Below are 18927 nucleotides of genomic sequence, written 5' to 3' on the forward strand. Positions count from 1 at the left end.
CATCCGCCAATCAGCGGCGGGACCTTTAAAAAAGCAGCCAATCGGTGCGTACCGAAATCACGCCCACAGGACCGTTGGCCGTCAAGGTTGTTTTGGTCACGTGGTCGCTCTTGTAGCTGCGCCCGCCATTTTGGTTGAGGGTTGAGAGGGCAAATCTTCTTCGACGCCGGGAGCTGTGCAGAAGGCTTCATAATATTTTACTCCTCCTACTAACTCATCAAATGCCGATACGCAGATAGGGAATCGTTGGTTTACACACGATTCTCTAACGACTGAATTATAGTAACACTCCTCCCTGTATCTTTATTCCAGAAACTGTTCTTTTTCCATCGCACACTTTATTAAACGCGTTATATTTGATGCTATTTCTCTCAACTGCCGTAATTAGTCCTTTAGAAAGTTTTCCGCTCGTTGTAGCCACCGTGGTAACCGATTGTTTTGTTGCCATGGTAACAGCAGGCAATACACCAGGCACATCAAAAGGAAGATCTGGGAAGGGGGAAGGGGTCCTGCGAGATTGGCAATTTTCTGTCAGACACCTGCAAAGGCACACGGGCTGAGGGCGGGGTCCTGAGTTTGGCGAATTTTCTCTCAGGCAGCTGCAAAGGCACCCGGCGGAGGCCTGACAGTCTCCATGGTAACGGGACGCGCTGGTTCTGCGTGAGGAGGAAGATGGCGGCAGCTGCAGCGGCGGGAGGCCGGGAGAAGGCAGTGCGGGATGAGGTGACGCTGAACGCCATTCACCGGGAAACCATCCGGAAAGAGAACCGCTGCCAGAGACTGGTCACCGAGTTCACCATTAACCCCTTCCGCCACAGTGAGCATCACCGGGGCTGTCACCATGGCAACCAGAGACAACACAGTGCTGGGGGAGGGGGGCAGAACCGACCACAATATTAGAAATGCTCCGGTGGCACCCCCTCCCCCATTACCTGCTCCGGTGTCACCAGAGCATTTTTTATTTGAAGTTTGTTTTCAAAACTTTTTTTTTTTAAACTTTATTGCTGTCCCAAGAAGGCTGACAAATGACAAGTGGCAGCTTCTCCCTGCCCTCTGGCTGCCTGGGACCCTTTTTATATTTTATTTATTATATGAATACATTTGATTACATATTATTTAATATTATTAACCCCTCGCCCTCCAGAGGATTTCGCCCGCTTCCTGACCCGGCCATTTTTCTGCGTGACTTTAACTGAGAATTGCGCGGTCATGCAACGACGCACCCAGATGAAATTTACCTCCCTTTTTTCCCACGAATTGAGCTTTCTTTTGGTGGTATTTGATCGCCTGTGCGTTTTTTATTTTTTGTGCTATCAGCAAAAAAGACCAACAATTTTGAGAAAGAAAAACAATATTACTACATGTAAATTAATTGGTTTCAGGGGCGGACTGACCATTTGGAAACTTGGGCACTGCCCGAGGGCCCGGGGTCAGTAGGGGGCCCCATGAGATGCCCCTGGTACCTTTTTCATAGGCTTTTTTGTGTTTGGGCAAGGACACAGGGGCCCCATGATCCCCTATTGCCCGGGGGCCCCATGAGTTGTCAGTCCGCCCCTGCACTGAACTATGGGGGTGCTGGTGGGCGCTCTAGGTAGTTCTTTGACCTTCCTGCTCTCAGGTACTGCCTGCCCATACAGGAGACAGCTATACTGACAGCCTGCAGGAGCCTGACATTGCACCCATAGTCTGCTAATCACGGGTGCAATACTTTACCTGTAAAAAAAATGGGCCTTTATTATTTTTTTTTAAAGGTGAACTTATCCTTTAAAGGGTAAGTTCACCTTTGGAACATGGTAAGGTGGAACATGTTACTCATGCATCTCTCCCCTCCTCCCCCCATGACAGGGGATCCTTTCCCCACACCCGCTGTCACAATTTTAAAAGGGGCTCCGCCCGCACAGCTGCATCATTCATTCACAGGGTTCTGTGAATGAATGAACTACAAGTACCATTGGCCACCATACCTGGCGGCTTGTAGTTAACAAAGAACCGCCGGGGCGCTGGTGAGCGCTCTCTTAGTTCATTGATTCCTCCTGTAGTTTAGTAACTGCCTGCCTGTAGGGGAGGTACGGGGAGACAGCTGACTGACTAACTGCAGGATCCTGGCATCGCACCAGCGATCTACTGATTGCAGAGTAGAATGATAAATGCCCGTTTTTTTATCTGTAGCCCAAATCTTTCAGGAAGATGATCCTGTCCCGTGCTGCAGCATCTTTTCACGAGATTTGAGATACTAATGGAGGCCATAGACTGGTCGAAAAATTCTGCCGAAAAAAAATCGGCCAATTTTCACACTGTTAGTGGGTTAATTGGTTGGCCGTTTTTTGGGGTTTTGGCACATTTGTTTTATTCGTCAAGTTGGAAAATTCGCAGCCGATTTTGACGATCGGACGATTTTCCTGGCAATGATGGGCAAATCGGCCGATCGTTTTACCAATAAAAAATCTGTGCATGAGCCGTGACCTGCAAGAAGAAGAAAAAGAGAAGAAGTCCAGTCCGCTATTATATTTTAAATGAAAAGTATTGCGGTTGCAACAATGTATCTATTTGTATCCGAATAAAAACATCTGTATCCAAAATGGATACAAATAGATACATTGTTGCAACTGCAAGACTTTATCATGTCAAATATAATAGTGGAGCTCTCTGCAGGGACAGAAGTAATTAAACAGACGGGACGAAAATCGGACGATTTTTTTTTTTTACTGTTGGTGGTAACGTCGAACGACCAATTTTTCATTTTTTTTAATAAAAAACGCCTGGTTTTCGACCCGTCTATGGCCTGCATTAGTGTTTCCCCCCCCCCCCCACGATCCTGATGGCAGGAGGATGACCTTACCCTGTGCACTACAGAAGTCGGGCAAAGGTGAGTATTTTATCTGAATGCTCCCCCCCACCCCCACAGGCAGCAATAGAGGCCCACAAACAAGCAGACCTTGGCACTGAGGTGGGAGGTTTGCTTCAAAGTCCCCAAACATTCTATAAACTGAGCAGAAATACATAAATCTGAAGGCAGTTCTGATATTCATTCTGTCCTCTCCATAGTCCATGCCGTTACCGGGAAGCCGATGGCGAGACACGACAATCAGAATGAGGAGGCTGACGGTAAGATCACAACCGATGGCAAAGGCCAATCACAGCGGCTATAGACTTTGTCAGAATAAATCTGTCAGTTTAGGGCAAATGTTCGTTTACTTCACGAACTGGGGGGGGGGCCAATATTAATGAGGGAAAGAGATGGGAGTTATGGATAGACTGTGGCAGCTGTTTACAACCAGGGGTCCTCGAGCAATACTTACCTCTCAGCTAAATTACCACTGACACCAATGATCTTTTCAGGTGTAAGGGAAGCATTCTTCCCACTGACCCCCAATGTAAGGGACATTCTTCCCACTGACCCCCAATGTAAGGGACATTCTTCCCACTGACCCCCAATGTAAGGGACATTCTTCCCACTGATCACCAATGTAAGGGACATTCTTCCCACTGATCACCAATGTAAGGAGCATTCTTCCCACTGATCACCAATGTAAGGGACATTCTTCCCACTGACCCCCAATGTAAGGGACATTCTTCCCACTGACCTCCAATGTAAGGGACATTCTTCCCACTGACCCCCAATGTAAGGGACATTCTTCCCACTGACCTCCAATGTAAGGGACATTCTTCCCACTGACCCCCAATGTAAGGGACATTCTTCCCACTGACCCCCAATGTAAGGGACATTCTTCCCACTGATCACCAATGTAAGGGACATTCTTCCCACTGACCCCAATGTAAGGGACATTCTTCCCACTGACCCCCAATGTAAGGGACATTCTTCCCACTGACCACCAATGTAAGGGACATTCTTCCCACTGACCCCAATGTAAGGGACATTCTTCCCACTGACCCCCAATGTAAGGGACATTCTTCCCACTGATCACCAATGTAAGGAGCATTCTTCCCACTGATCCCCAATGTAAGGGACATTCTTCCCACTGACCCCCAATGTAAGGGACATTCTTCCCACTGATCACCAATGTAAGGGACATTCTTCCCACTGACCACCAATGTAAGGGACATTCTTCCCACTGACCCCCAATGTAAAGGACATTCTTCCCACTGACCTCCAATGTAAGGGACATTCTTCCCACTGACCCCCAATGTAAGGGACATTCTTCCCACTGATCACCAATGTAAGGGACATTCTTCCCACTGACCACCAATGTAAGGGACATTCTTCCCACTGACCTCCAATGTAAGGGACATTCTTCCCACTGACCTCCAATGTAAGGAACATTCTTCCCACTGACCCCCAATGTAAGGGACATTCTTCCCACTGATCACCAATGTAAGGGACATTCTTCCCACTGACCACCAATGTAAGGGACATTCTTGCCACTGACCACCAATGTAAGGGACATTCTTGCCACTGACCCCCAATGTAAGGGACATTCTTCCCACTGATCACCAATGTAAGGAACATTCTTCCCACTGACCCCCAATGTAAGGGACATTCTTCCCACTGACCCCCAATGTAAGGGACATTCTTCCCACTGACCACCAATGTAAGGGACATTCTTCCCACTGACCACCAATGTAAGGGACATTCTTCCCACTGACCACCAATGTAAGGGACATTCTTCCCACTGACCACCAATGTAAGGGACATTCTTCCCACTGACCACCAATGTAAGGGACATTCCTCCCACTGACCACCAATGTAAGGGACATTAGTTTTCATCCTTTTACTTCTTTTCTGTATCTACAACTAAATGTTCATGGCAATGCCCTTTAATTTTGAGGAGGGGGTTCCTCCAAGACCTTAATGGTAGAAAGGATGAAAGGTTGGATTATGTTGAATATTGAGGATAAAATATATTAAAAACTGAACATTTTTGATTACTTGTGCAGCACACTTTCTGAAGATCTTCCATCACACTGCTCTGGAGCCAACCAAGAAATACACCGAGCCGCAAACCACCAGCCAAGAGATTGGTTGGATCACACAGCCATTGGTAGGTACTTTCTACCAGCAGCAGGTGGAAATCTTAGCGAAAAAAAAAAAGGAACACCCGGCCAATGAAATATAGAATGGACAGTTTCCTCAAAGCGGTATTAAACCCAAAAAGGAAACCTTTATTTACTGCAGCTTACCGAGTCTTAGATGTGATGGCTGCATTAGTTTTTCTTATTTAGGCTTTTTTTGGTTTTCTTTTGTTTCCACCTGGTGATCCGGCCAGTAAGTCTGTTTTTCAAAAGAACAAGCTCTCCAGCAGAATGTATCCATTACAGGGATGAGACAAACCATTTACCACTGACAGGTGTGTGTACAATGATCAGCTTTTATTTATTCATGTTAAAACCTTTATCCCGAAAGAGAACAAAAAGCTGTTTGCTGCATCTGATTATAAAGTATTAGCCGGAGTTTGGTTTCAGTTTGTTAGCGTGTTTAAATTTGCTAGTTCATCTAACACTCCCCTCCCCCGAATGACAATCCTATGGTCCAAAAGTGCCTCCTGTGCTCCTTCACCCAAAGTGGGAGTTCAGGAATAAAGGTGCGTTACTGGCCAGATGTCCAGATAAAAAAAAAAAAAACTAATGCAGCCACCACATCTAATGATTGTCATATTACATGACTGATTTTAGGTCACTGAACCCCCCAGCAGTACAATCAGTCTGTAGATGCAGTAAAGCATGCTTGTTATACTCACTGTGGAACCTAAGGGGTTATTCCTCTGCATTGTATAAAAAGGGCTGTTTGATCCTGTCTTCTCTGATTCTCCTCGTGTTCAAATGTCCACACTGAACCTGTAGCCCTTCTGCACATGCTCAGTTTGGTGTGTATTGCTAGAGAGGTTTTTTTTTTTTTTTTTCCTTGGGAGAGTGCATGTCATCAGCACAGGGCCAATCAGCACTGTTCCCAATTCCTCTGCTGATTGTACAGAGACTTGGGGGCAAGCTGCACATACTCAGTTTAGTGTGTATTAGGGGTGCACCAAAATTTCTGTTACTTAAAACACCCCTATCGGCCGTTATGAAAATAAGCACCGAAAAAAATGCCGCCATCCATCCGTCCGCCATCGCCCAGTAGTTCTCAGCCTTACCTGAGCAACCACTAAACGAGATCCTGGCGCTGTGCATAGAGACATGTGAAGGAAAGATGGCCTCCACTCATCTCTATGGCCTTGGAGGACCGGAGTGATGTCACTTTTTAAAGCACTCGATTTATTTATTTCAGGTACTTAAATAGCGCCGTCAATTACACAGCACTTTACATATATATTGTACATTCACATCAGTCCCCGCCCCCGAGGAGCGTACAATCTAAGGTCCCTAACTCACATTCATACATACACATACTAGGGACAATTTAGACAGGAGCCAATTCGCTTACCAGCATGTCTTTGGAGTGTGGGAGGAAACCGGAGTACCCGGAGGAAACCCACGCAGGCACAGGGAGAACATGAAAACTGCAGTCAGGTGGTGCTGTGGTTGGGATTAGGGGCGGACTGACAACTCATGGGGCCCCCCAGGCAATAGGGGATCATGGGGCCCCCGTGTCCTTGCCCAAACTCAAAAAAGCCTATGAAAAAGGTACCAGGGGCATCTCATGGGGCCCCCTACTGACCCCGGGCCCTCGGGCAGTGCCCGAGTTTCCAAATGGTCAGTCCACCCCTGGTTGGGATTCGCACCAACGACCTTAGTACTGCCAGGCGGAAGTGCTAACCATTTAGCCACTGTGATCAATGCTTTACATTGTAGAGGAGACATGTGGGGTCTTTGTGACCCCATCTCTCTGCATAAAGAGGACCTGTCACTTCTAATTTTTTTTTTTAAAGGGACAATGTAAAAAAAAAAACAAATTAAGTAGATTTAAAACAAAAAAGTTTAAAGTGCCTCCGTGCTCGCGCGTAGTGGTAAACGCATACGTAAGCCACGCCCACATATGTAAACGGTTTTCAAACCACACGTGAGGTATCACCACGAACATCAGAGCAAAAGCAATAATTCTACCACTAGAACTCCTTTGTAACTTTACACTGGTAACCTGTAGAAATTTTTAAAGAGTCACTCATGGAGATTTTTAAGTACCGTACTTTGAGGCCGTTCCATGAGCATGCACAATTTTAAAGCGTGACATGTTGGGTATCTATTTACTCGCTGTAACATCATCTTTCATATTTTCGAAAAAATATGGGGTATATATTGTGGGTTTTTTTAATCATTAAAGTGTTTTTTTTCCAAAAAATATATATTCATTTTTCGGTTTAAGTTTTCGGCCAAGTGCATCCTGAATTTTCGGTTTCGGCACCAGAATTTTCATTTCGGTGCACCACTAGTGTGTATTGTTAGAGAGTGCATGTGATCAGTACAGAGCCAATCAGTGCTGCCCAGACAGAGGGTCAGGGGTCCTGCAGCCACATAGGACAGTGAGAGAGTGAAAACTCCTCCTACAAGCTTTAACCAGTGCTCTGCTGAACAGATAGAAGTCACAAGACTGCTCTAACTGCTGATGGGAAAAGGTATTTAGCAGTTTAGATTTACTAAAATAATTGCATTTCCATGTTCTGTGGGAGACCAGATATAGTGAATGCAGGGCCCGGGGAGAGTGGATATAGTGAATGCAGGGTCCAGGGAGACCAGATATAGTGAATGCAGGGTCCGGGGAGAGCGGATATAGTGAATGCAGGGTCCGGGGAGAGCGGATATAGTGAATGCAGGGTCCAGGGAGAGCAGATATAGTGAATGCGGGGTCCGGGGAGAGCGGATATAGTGAATGCGGGGTCCGGGGAGAGCGGATATAGTGAATGCGGGGTCCGGGGAAAGCTGATATAGTGAATGCAGGGTCCGGGGAGAGCGGATATAGTGAATGCAGGGTCCGGGGAGAGCGGATATAGTGAATGCAGGGTCCGGGGAGAGCGGATATAGTGAATGCGGGGTCCGGGGAGATCGGATATAGTGAATGTGGGGTCCGGGGAGATCGGATATAGTGAATGCGGGGTCCGGGGAGAGCGGATATAGTGAATGCAGGGTCTGGGGACACCGGATATAGTGAATGCAGGGTCCGGGGAGAGCGGATATAGTGAATGCAGGGTCCGGGGAGAGCGGATATAGTGAATGCAGGGTCCGGGGAGAGCGGATATAGTGAATGCAGGGTCCGGGGAGAGCGGATATAGTGAATGCAGGGTCCGGGGAGAGCGGATATAGTGAATGCAGGGTCCGGGGAGAGCGGATATAGTGAATGCAGGGTCCGGGGAGATCGGATATAGTGAATGTAGGGTCTGGGGACACCAGATATAGTGAATGCAGGGTCCGGGGAGACCAGATATAGTGAATGCAGGGTCCGGGGAGACCAGATATAGTGAATGCAGGGTCCGGGGACACCAGATATAGTGAATGCAGGGTCCGGGGAGACCAGATATAGTGAATGCAGGGTCTGGGGACACCGGATATAGTGAATGCAGGGTCTGGGGACACCAGATATAGTGAATGCAGGGTCTGGGGACACCAGATATAGTGAATGCAGGGTCTGGGGACACCAGATATAGTGAATGCAGGGTCTGGGGAGAGCGGATATAGTGAATGCGGGGTCTGGGTTTAGTAACACTTTAATACGGCTTTAAATTGGTTGTAAACCTCTGAAATGAAAAATGAACAAAGCATATCCCTCTATAGTGTGCATTTGCTTCTGTCCATAGCACCAAGTGTGATTTCTGCCTGCTCTTTCCTTCCTCTGCCATCTGCACAAGTCACTTCTTACAGTTTGTGACCCACCAGACAATCCTTGGACACATCCAGGTGCTCACTTCAGGTCTTCCTTTTTTTTACAGGTTAGTATTGATCGGATGGACCACCGACTACATCACCACCGCCAGAAAACAGAGATCACCACATACATGGAGGCAGCATGGAAAATGAAGGAGCAGAGTGTCAATCTACAATAGTTCTACTCTTTGAATATCCATCTGGGTCAAATGGGGTGGGGCGCACTAAAGTGGAACTAAACCCTCCTTTCCTTTTCAGCCAAGGAAGCTGCCATCTTGGCCTCTGATCTGCAGTTGCCATGGTACAGCACATGTGGTCCATTGTGACTCCGGCTTAAGCATTTCGAGGGCCAAACCCTCTTCTTCAGAGCCCCTCCTCGAAGAAGAGTGTTGTCCCCGCAAAATGCATAAGTATTATGCAGACCATACATGGGTTGAATTGCGAACGATTTTTTGTCCGAAAATCGAAAACGTAGTTCGCTCGGTAATCCGATGGCGCCATCAATGATTTAGAAAATCAGCCGACCGAGTCATAAAGTTCACCCCATATAAAAGGTAAACGTCTGTTCCTTCCAGGTCACGGCTCATGGCGCATATTCTTTTCGGAAAAATGATCATACCATCGAGTCGAAAATCAGTAGTTTTTCACATATTTTCCAACATGCCCGATCACCGAAAAGGGGAGGAACCACGAAAATCGGCCGGTGCCATTGACCCCACTAACCGAGAGAAAATCGGCTGATTATTCTTAGGTCCGATTTTCGGACAAAAAAAAATCGGTCGAATTTCGACCCATGTATGGCCGGCATAAGACACAAAAAGGAGTCTTCATTCGTTATAGGACACAAGTGGCTGGTCTGGAGTATAATATTTGCTTTTATTTCATCATTAAAGTGTTACTAAACCCACAACAGAACCATCAGTCTGTATATGCAGGAAAGCATGCTTGTTATTATTTATTTCAGGTACTTATATAGCGCCGTCAATGTACTCAGCGCTTTACATATATATTGTACATTCACATCAGTCCCCGCCCCCGAGGAGCGTACAATCTAAGGTCCCTAACTCACATTCGTACATACACATACTGGGGACAATTTAGAGAGGAGCCAATTAACCTACCAGCATGTCTTTTGAGTGTGGGAGGAAACCCACGCAGGCACAGGGAGAACATGCAAACTCCAGACAGGTGGTGCCGTGGTTGGGACCCTAGTACTGCCAGGCTCACTGTGGAACCTAAGGGGTTAATCCTCTGCATTGTGTAAAAAGGCTGTTTGATCCTTTCTTCTCTGCCCCTCCTCTTGTTGAAATTACCACCTGATACAGACTGAATCCATAGTCACATGCACATGCTCAGTTTGGTGTGTATTGCTAGAGAAGTTTTTTTTTCTTGGGAGAGTGCATGTGATCAGCACAGGGCCAATCAGCACTGTCCAGGCAGAGGTCAGGGGTTTCACATCCTCCTAGAGCAGTTAGAAAACTCCTCCTACCAGTGCTCTGCTGAAGTCACAAGACTGCTCTATACTGCTGATGAGAAAAGGTATTTAGCAGTTTATATTTACTAAAATAATTGCATGTTCTGTGTACTGGTGGAGAGCGGATATATTCACATTCAGGCGCTCCCTCAAAACCCATCTCTTCAGGGAAGCCTACCCCACCCTCACCTAACGGCCATTCTCCCTCTTTCCTCCCACCCCTCATTCCCCTCAGCCACTTCCTACTGTACCTTTACCCCCTCCCACCTAGATTGTAAGCTTGAAAGAGTAGGGCCCTCTTACCCCTCGTACGTTGTTTGTTGTTGTACTGTGCCATGTATTGTCCCCCCTCTATTGTACAGCGCTGAGCAAACCCTTTGGCGCTATATAAACTCGTAGTAATAATAATAATAATAGCGAATGCAGGGTCCGGGGAGATCGGATATAGTGAATGCAGGGTCCGGGGAGATCGGATATAGTGAATGCAGGGTCCGGGGAGATCGGATATAGTGAATGCAGGGTCCGGGGAGATCGGATATAGTGAATGCAGGGTCCGGGGAGACCGGATATAGCGAATGTGGGGTCCGGGGAGACCAGATATAGCGAATGCAGGGTCCGGAGAGAGCGGATATAGTGAATGTCCTGTTTACCATTATTACTAAAAATAAAAGCAAATCACAAATTTTGGGTTGTCTCCAGAAAAGCAAGAGAGGGGAAATCTTCCAATGGTGACCTGGAAGGCCCCAAGGAATTCCCTTAATTTGCAGGGATTTCCTCTAACTTCCTGTTTGGCTATAAGAAAGGAAGTAAAGGGAAATCCTGGAAATTATTATTATTATACAGTATTTATATAGCGCCAAATGGTGTGCTCAGCGCTGTACGTTAGCGAGGGCGACAGAACATGAGACAATACAGTACAATACAATACACGAGGGGTTCGAGGGCCCTGCTCTTTCGAGCTTACAATCTAGGAGGAAATAGGGCACAGATGGCAAAAAGAAAAACCTGACAGGGGTTATAACCCTTCCTCACTTTATCCAAAATAAAACTCTTCTCCCAGGCCTGTGGTTTGGGGACAGTACTGCACACCATTCTGCTTGCTGGAGAGGAAGCTGTACCTGAGGGTTTGCAGTGCAAGGATCTGCCTGCTTGAGCCTCCATGGCAGGATTGCTTGGTGTTCATTTAATAAAATCAGCAGCCATTAAATCATTTAAAAAAAAGCAAAGTTACACTTACGGTAATGCCTTTTCCAGGAGTTTTTCAGGACGGCACCTTGAGAGACTTCGGCTCCTCCCCACCTGAGGAAACACCTCCACCCAGAATAAAAGTGTGGCTTCCCCACACTGACCTCAGTTCATGACTTAGCACCTCCGGTCCACCTGGGGAGACACAATACAAGACTCAAGGAAACCGTACAGTATAACCAAATGCTAAATAGGGTGGGGTAACTGGCGCTATCCTGAAAGACTCCTAGAAAAGGCGTTACCGCAAGTGTCAGTTTGCTTTTTCCCCTCCCCGTCTTTCAGGACAGCACCTTGAGAGGATACGCGGGCACCCACCCCTAGGGCGGGACCACCTCTTGCAGAACCTTGTGTCCGAAGGTCTGCTCCTCTATCGAGACCTACATATCTGTCCTAGGGTTGCACCAGCCAGTTCAGCATACGTGGCCACCATGGCCCGGGTGGAGTGTGCCACGATGCCCTACGGGACTTCCAGACACTCGGTCAGATATGTCTGTCTAATTGCCAGTCTCAGTCACCTAGCTAATTGCGCCTAGAAGTTTTACAACCCTTGCTTGCTCCTGAAAATTATACAAAAAGGGAATCTGACTTCCTGATCCCTTTAGTCCCTATCTAAATAAAGAACACATCTTCTAACATCCATCGTGTGAAATTTCCTTTCTTGGTCACATGTGGGGCTAGAATAAAAAGAAGGTAAAAGTAATTTCTTGGCCTCGATGAAATCTCGAGGCTATGTTGGGTAAGAAAGCCGGGTCCATCCTAAATGTCAACCTATGGCAAAAATCTGGAGGAAGGGGGCCTTAACTGATAGGGCTTCCAACTCACTCTCCTCGCTGTAGTAACTGCTAGCAGGAATACTGTCTTGAGGGTCAGGATTTTGAAGGAACTTGAATTCATAGGTTCAAACAGGGGGCCTGTCAGCACATTAAGCACCTTAGTCAGGTTCCACTTTGGAAAGGTCCTGTCTCTTACTGGCTTTTGTCTGGTCAAGGACTTAAAGAATCTTGCCACCAGATCATCCCTGGCTAAGGGAGACTCCAGGAATACGCTAAGAGCCAACACTTGGCCTTTCTGCATACTCACCGCTAGCCCCATGTCGGCCCCTGCCTACAAGAATTCCAGGACTGAAACTAAGCTATATGCGTCCGAGGAAGTTTGAGCACACCATCTGTTAAAGCGCTTCCAGACCTTAAGGTGGATTGAATGGGTCTCCTCTTTTCTACTGCTTAGGAGGGTGGATACTACCCTAGCTGAAAACCACTTGCTCCTCAGCAGCTGTTCCTCAGAAACCAGGCCACCAGGTTCCATCTGTTTACCTGGGGACAAAAGGACTGGACACTGAGAAAGCAGGTCCTCTCGGCACGGCAATATCCAAGGAGGGTAGACGGCCAGGGCCACCAGAGTCGAAAACCAAGCCCGTCAGGGAAGTTCACTCAGATCTGAATTTATTCAGAACTGCTGGAATTAAAGAGACTGGGGGGAAGGCATAACACGAGAAAGTCCTACCACTGCGCTAGTGCATTCACTGCCAACACCCCGTCCCAACAGTTTAGGGAGGAGAAAACGGGGACTTTGGTATTCTGGCCAGACAGGAAAAGGTCTATGGATGGAGACCCCCACTCCCCTATGATGGCTTGGTAGATCTCCCAACTGAGCACCCATTCCGATTCCCTCAGCTACCTTCTGCTGAGAAAGTCTGCCACTTGGTTCAAATCCACCTTCAGGTGGATGGCGGATAGGGAGGCTACATTGGTCTCAGCACAGCTGAGCAGTTCCGAGGCCAGGGACCACAGAGTTTTGCGAGTCCCTCCCTGTTGACATACACCACAACGGCCTGGTTCCCTAGCAGATGCCCGATTCCCTTGTCCAACTTTAGGATTTTCTCCTGGGGCAGAAAGGTTTTCTGAAGGGTGGAATCCAGCTCATAGTCCATGTACACCATTCTTAGGGTCGGAACAAATTCCACTTGGCTAAGTTTATTAGCCAGCCTAAATTCTCCAGGTGTCTCAGCACCAAGGTTATGTCCCGTGTCAGCTGTTACTCTGAGTCTGCAAACAGGAGATCATCCACGTAAGCCACCAGACTCCCCTTAGACGAAGAGACACCAGGGCCTCAGCCATGATCTTTGTGAAAATCCTGGGCGAGGAGGAAAGCCCAAAGGGCAAGGCTCGGAATTGCAGGTGAAGGATTCCCCTGGGGCCCACACTGCCAACCTGAGGAATTTCTGAAAGGCATCCAAAATTGGAACGTGGAGGTAGGCGTCCCTTAGCTCTATTGAGGCCAGAAAGCAGTTAGGGGGAAGAAGAGTCCTGACCGAGAAAATGGAATCCATATAGAATCTCTTGTATTTTATGGTCTTGTTCAAGGACCTGAGGTTTAGAATGGGCCTGTACTTCCCTGAGGGCTGGCCACATGGGAATAACCCTTGCCGATCTCTGCGGAGGGGACCCTGATGACAACCCTCTGCTATTCCAACTCCTACAAAGAAGAGAGCAGGGCCGAGGCCTTCTATGCACATCTTGGGAGCTCTGTCACTAACAACCTCTGTGGCAGCGGTCTTCGCGGTACCCCCTTCTCACTATACCCAGGGTAAAGGGACTAGAGGACACCACTTCCCACTGTAGGAGGAAGACCCCCAATCTTCCTCCCACTGGGGGAACACCCTCATTTTGATTTTTGGGGCTGCTCAGGATGACGGAAAATCGCTCCTTCCTTATTGCCCCCAGGGCCTTTTCTGTACTTCTGGCCTAATGGCTTGTACCTGCTTCTGGGGCTGAAATCCCCCCCCCCCCTTGCTCCCGGAGCTCTTTCTTGGAGAGAAAGGCCTTTTTATTGTCTGCGGTGCAATCCAGCACTGTCTCCAGACCCAGGCCAAAAAGAAGATCCCCTTTGAACGGGATGCTACAGAGTTTAACTTTGGAGGCGGTGTCCCCCTGCCATGTCTTAAGCCACAGGGCTCTGCGGAGAGAGTTATTTAGGGCCGCTGACCTCCCAGTCATCCTTACAGACTCCACTGAGGCGTCTGCAAAATAGCACACCCCCTGTAGTAAGGTCTGGAAGGAGGCTAATATCTTGTCCTTCAGGGATCCTGCCACAATATGGGCATGTAGTTGCGTGAGCCAATATTCCATGTTCCCAGCTACCACTGTAGTGGCCATGACAGGCTTTAGGTTGGATAGTGTGGAATCCCAGGACTTTTTAAGAAGGGAATCCGCTCTTCTGTCCATGGTGTCAGAGAAGACCCCCATGTCCTCAAAGGCAAGATCCATTTTCCTGGCCACCTGAGAAAATGCCACGTCCAGCTTGGGGCTTTTATAACACACTGCGGACGTTAACTCATCAAACGGGAACCTGCATCTGAGAGATATAGCAAAGAAAGGCTCTCTCTCTTGATCCCTCCCTCTTTATAGATTCTACTAGCACCTCATGGACATGGAAGACTATGCTTTGTTCCTCTATACCCGGATACATCTGATCATGCAACGTGAGGGGCTAATCTTCCGTAAATCTCCAAGGTAGCATACATAGCTCCCAGTAAGTCATCAACCTCCTCCAGGGACAACTTGTATCTAGAGGCACCTCTGGACTCGCTCGAGGGACCCTGCCCTTCAGTCTGCCTGGGAATCCGAATCTGGGGATGGGTCCTGCTCCACAAACTCTGCTCTGGGACCCTTCGCCTCCCTACTGGTCACCGGGGACGTCTTGATTTGTTTGAAGGGGGGGGGAGTGAGCTCTGTATCTGAGATAAAATTCTCGACCATACACCTAAAAGGAATCAAAATTAGCTGTCAGTTCCTTAACTGACTTAACCAGGTCCCCCTGGGAAGGAGCTTCCCCCCTGATCAAGCCCTCAATACAAGCACCTTCGTCCAGGAGTCATTGAGGGTCACTTTTTTAGTCCCGTGGTGTGGCTTGGGCTTCTCCCTGGCTTTCACCTACAAACATAAATAGGGCTCCCATAAACCATAGACGGGGCTGCCCCCCCCCCCCTCTGGCAGGGCGTGAGAATCTTCTAAACTGAGACCCTCTCCCACCCCCTGCTCTAATCCCTCCGACCACCAGGACAGCTGAGGATACAGCTTGGAGCTAGAGGCCAATCAGATAGGGGGGAAATAAAGCTCCTCTGTGCCACCTACCTGAGGATGGCTGTTGCCGGCATCACCTGGTCCCGGCGCCTCTGCTCCGGACATGGCCCAAGGTGGTGCTCCACCTTAAGGTCCTGCATCGCCCGCCTCTGCAGGATGCAGCCCTCAGCATCGGCCGCACTCCGGTCCACATTTCAGGGGAGGAAGTTCCACCCCTCCACCGGAAGTGACATCCCCAGTCATCCGACCCAGCCAGGGCTCCATTTGCTGGCACATCGTGGGGGCGGCAGTACCTCTCCCTAGGTCCCCCTGGACAAAGAAAAGTGGATGCCCGGCACCCCAACATTCCCCCAGTGGGGGCTGGGCCAGAGAAAAAAAAAACAAAAAACAAAAAAAAGGTAAAGGGACATTTCCCCCCCTCCCCGTAACCTGTTCTCAGCTGATAGGCAGACTGAAGTCCGCTGTTGGCTGACGTTACCCAGCCGGTCAGGGCTGGGGAAATATTCCAACTTCAAAGTCAGGATCCACCCGAGTCTGAAGAGGCACCTGGCTCAGCGAAGCTCTAAAAACCTGAGACAGCCACTCCCTGCCCCTCCACAGCCCAGTGCTCCAGTGAGAACGGGGGAGGGGGCAGAGCAGAGTGGTGACTGACAGTCCCACTCTCTGCTCACAGCGGTGCTGAGAACGCATCAATCAGCGGCCATATGATCGCAGAGTTCTCACCCTTGGTGCCGGTGGGGGACCGATGCTGCATCCACCTAGGTAACTATAAATTAAAAGAAAACGCTCTACTTCCGTTTTAACTCTGTGCCTAACCCGTGTTTATTTTCAGGTGCTTTCACTAAGGGATGTGCTGGATTTTATTCCCTGCTTTGCAGGGAAACAAAATCCAGCACATCCCCTCAGACAGGATGCTGTGCATTGTTTACATATGCAGAGTTTTGTCCACTGTGTCTCCTCGCCAATCAGCAGGTGCCAGCAGTCATCCAATGGCCAGCATCCGCTGATCGGCTTCTGCTGTCACTAATCACAGCAAAAGCAGCACGTGCCTCACCCGAAGTGCACAATCACAAATTAGAATATCGTGCAAAAGTTCATTTGTTTCAATAATGCAACAAAGGTGAAACTGATATATGAGATAGACTCATTACATGCAAAGCAAGATAGTTCAAGCCGTGATTTGTCATCATTGTGATGATTATGGCTTACAGCTCATGAAAACCCCAAATCCACAATCTCAGAAAATGAGAATATTCCATGCAATCAATAAAACACGGATTGTACACAGAACAATATCGGACCTCTGAAAAGTAGAAGCTGCATATGTACTCAGTACTTGGTTTGGGCACCTTTAGCAGCAATTACTGCCTCAATGCGGCGTGGCATGGAAGCTATCAGCCTGTGGCACTGCTGAGGTGTTATGGAAGACCAGGATGCTTCAATAGCGGCCTTCAGCTCTTCTGCATTGTTCAGTCTCATGTCTCTCATCTTTCTCTTGGCAATGCCCCATAGATTCTCTATGGGGTTCAGGTCAGGTGAATTTGTTGGCCAATCAAGCACAGTAATCCCACAGTCATTGAACCAGGTTTTGGTGCTTTTGGCAGTGTGGGAGGTGCCAAGTCCTGCTGGAAAATGAAGTCAGCATCCCCATAAAGCTCGTCTGCGGAAGGAAGCATGAAGTGCTCCAAAATCTCCTGGTAGACGGCTGCGTTGACCCTTGACTTAATGAAGCACAGTGGACCAACACCAGCAGATGACATGGCTCCCCAAATCAACACAGACTGTGGAAACTTCACACTGGACTTCAAGCATCTTGCAGTGTGTGCCTCTCCATTCTTCCTCCATACTCTGGCTCCTTGTGCCTCTCCATTCTTCCTCCATACTCGGGGTCCTTGGGCCTCTCCATTCTTCCTCCATACTCGGGGTCCTTGGGCCTCTCCATTCTTCCTCCATACTCGGGGTCCTTGGGCCTCTCCATTCTTCCTCCATACTCGGGGTCCTTGGTTTCCAAATGAGATGCAAAAGTTGCTCTCATCAGAAAAGAGGACTTTGGACTACTGAGCAACACCCGGTCTGTTTTTCTTTAGCCCAGGTAAGACGCTTCTGATGTTGTTTGTTGTTCAGGAGCGGCTTGACAAGAGGAATACGACATTTGAAGCCCATGTCCAGGATCCGTCTGTGTGTGGTGGCTCTTGATGCACTGACTCCAGCCTCAGTCCACTCCTTGTGAAAGTCCCCAACACTTTTGAATGGCCTTTTCCTGACAATCCTCTCCAGGCTGCGGTCATCCCTGCTGCTTGTGCACCTTTTTCTTCCACACTTTTTCCTTCCGCAGAACTTTCTATTAATGTGCTTTGATACAGCACTTTGGGAACATCCAACTTCTTTTGCAATTACCTTTTGAGGCTTTCCCTCCTTATGGAGGGTGTCAGTGATGGTGTCAGGTCAGCAGTCTTTCCCATGATTGTGATTCCTACTGAACCAGACTGAGAGACCATTTTAAGGCTCAGGAACCCTTTGCAGGTGTTATGGCTGAATGAGCTGATTAGAGTGGGACACTTTGAGCCGAGATTATTCCACCTTTTCACAATATTCTCATTTTCTGAGATTGTGGATTTGGGGTTTTCATGAGCTGTAAGCCATAATCATCACAATGATGACAAATCACGGCTTGAACTATCTTGCTTTGCATGTAATAAGTCTCATATATTAGTTTCACATTTTAAGTTGCTGCACTGAAATAAATGAACTTTTGCACAATATTCATATTTTTCGAGTTTCACCTGTATGTAAAGCGCTGCGTACATTGACAGCGCTATATAAATACCTGAAATAAACATGTTACGAAAGGAGAACATATGCTTTAACCACTTGCCAACCGCGCTACAGTGTGGTTATCCAGTTCTGGGAGGGCATCATATGACATCCTCCCAGAAGCAGCCCCCCAGCAAGTAAGCACCCGGCAATCTCCGTGATCGCTGTGTCCTACAGACATAGCTGATCACGTGATGAGGTAAAAGGTCAATCACAGCAGCCTTTAACCACATGATCAGCTGTGTCCAATGACAGAAGATCACCAAGTAAATACAGTTGCCGGTTATCAGCAGTACCGTACTCATGCTGTCACAGAGCATATCGCCACTGATCATCAGGGCTCTGCAGTGCCACCAAGCAGTGCTGCCAGTCAGTGACCATCATTGCTGCATCATCAGTGCCTCCTTATCAATGCCCACCAGCGCAGGACCATCAGTGCAGCCCCATCAACGCACATCAGTGAAGGACAAAAATTATAATATAAACAAAGAAAAACTTTTTTTTTTCCCGAAACTTTTTTTGCTTTTTGTTTATAGCACAAAAAATAAAACCCCCAGCAGC

The 18927-nt window shown here is 48.1% G+C and overlaps 1 protein-coding gene across 1 annotated transcript; it reads left to right on the forward strand.

The window, feature by feature from the left end:
* The first annotated feature begins 554 nt into the window (after positions 1-554).
* On the forward strand, positions 555-12105 carry CFAP144 (cilia and flagella associated protein 144). The gene is made up of 4 exons (XM_089660271.1): positions 555-817; positions 3046-3105; positions 4897-5000; positions 8817-12105. Exons 1-4 carry the CDS (start codon positions 673-675, stop codon positions 8928-8930), a joined length of 423 nt encoding a protein of 140 aa, XP_089516397.1. The 5' UTR covers positions 555-672; the 3' UTR covers positions 8931-12105.
* Positions 12106-18927: the final 6822 nt, after the last annotated feature.

Source organism: Staurois parvus, unplaced genomic scaffold, assembly GCF_062004578.1.
Source record: "Staurois parvus isolate SC_StPar_1 unplaced genomic scaffold, SC_StPar_1.0 ptg001221l, whole genome shotgun sequence".
Lineage (NCBI taxonomy): Eukaryota > Metazoa > Chordata > Amphibia > Anura > Ranidae > Staurois > Staurois parvus.

Coding starts and splice junctions, on each gene's coding strand:
- CFAP144 (XM_089660271.1), top strand. CDS start 673: ATGGCGGCAGCTGCAGCGGCGGGAGGCCGGGAGAAGGCAGTGCGGGAT. Junction 818..3,045: donor CATTAACCCCTTCCGCCACA/GTGAGCATCACC, acceptor TCCTCTCCATAG/TCCATGCCGTTACCGGGAAG. Junction 5,001..8,816: donor GTTGGATCACACAGCCATTG/GTAGGTACTTTC, acceptor TTTTTTTTACAG/GTTAGTATTGATCGGATGGA.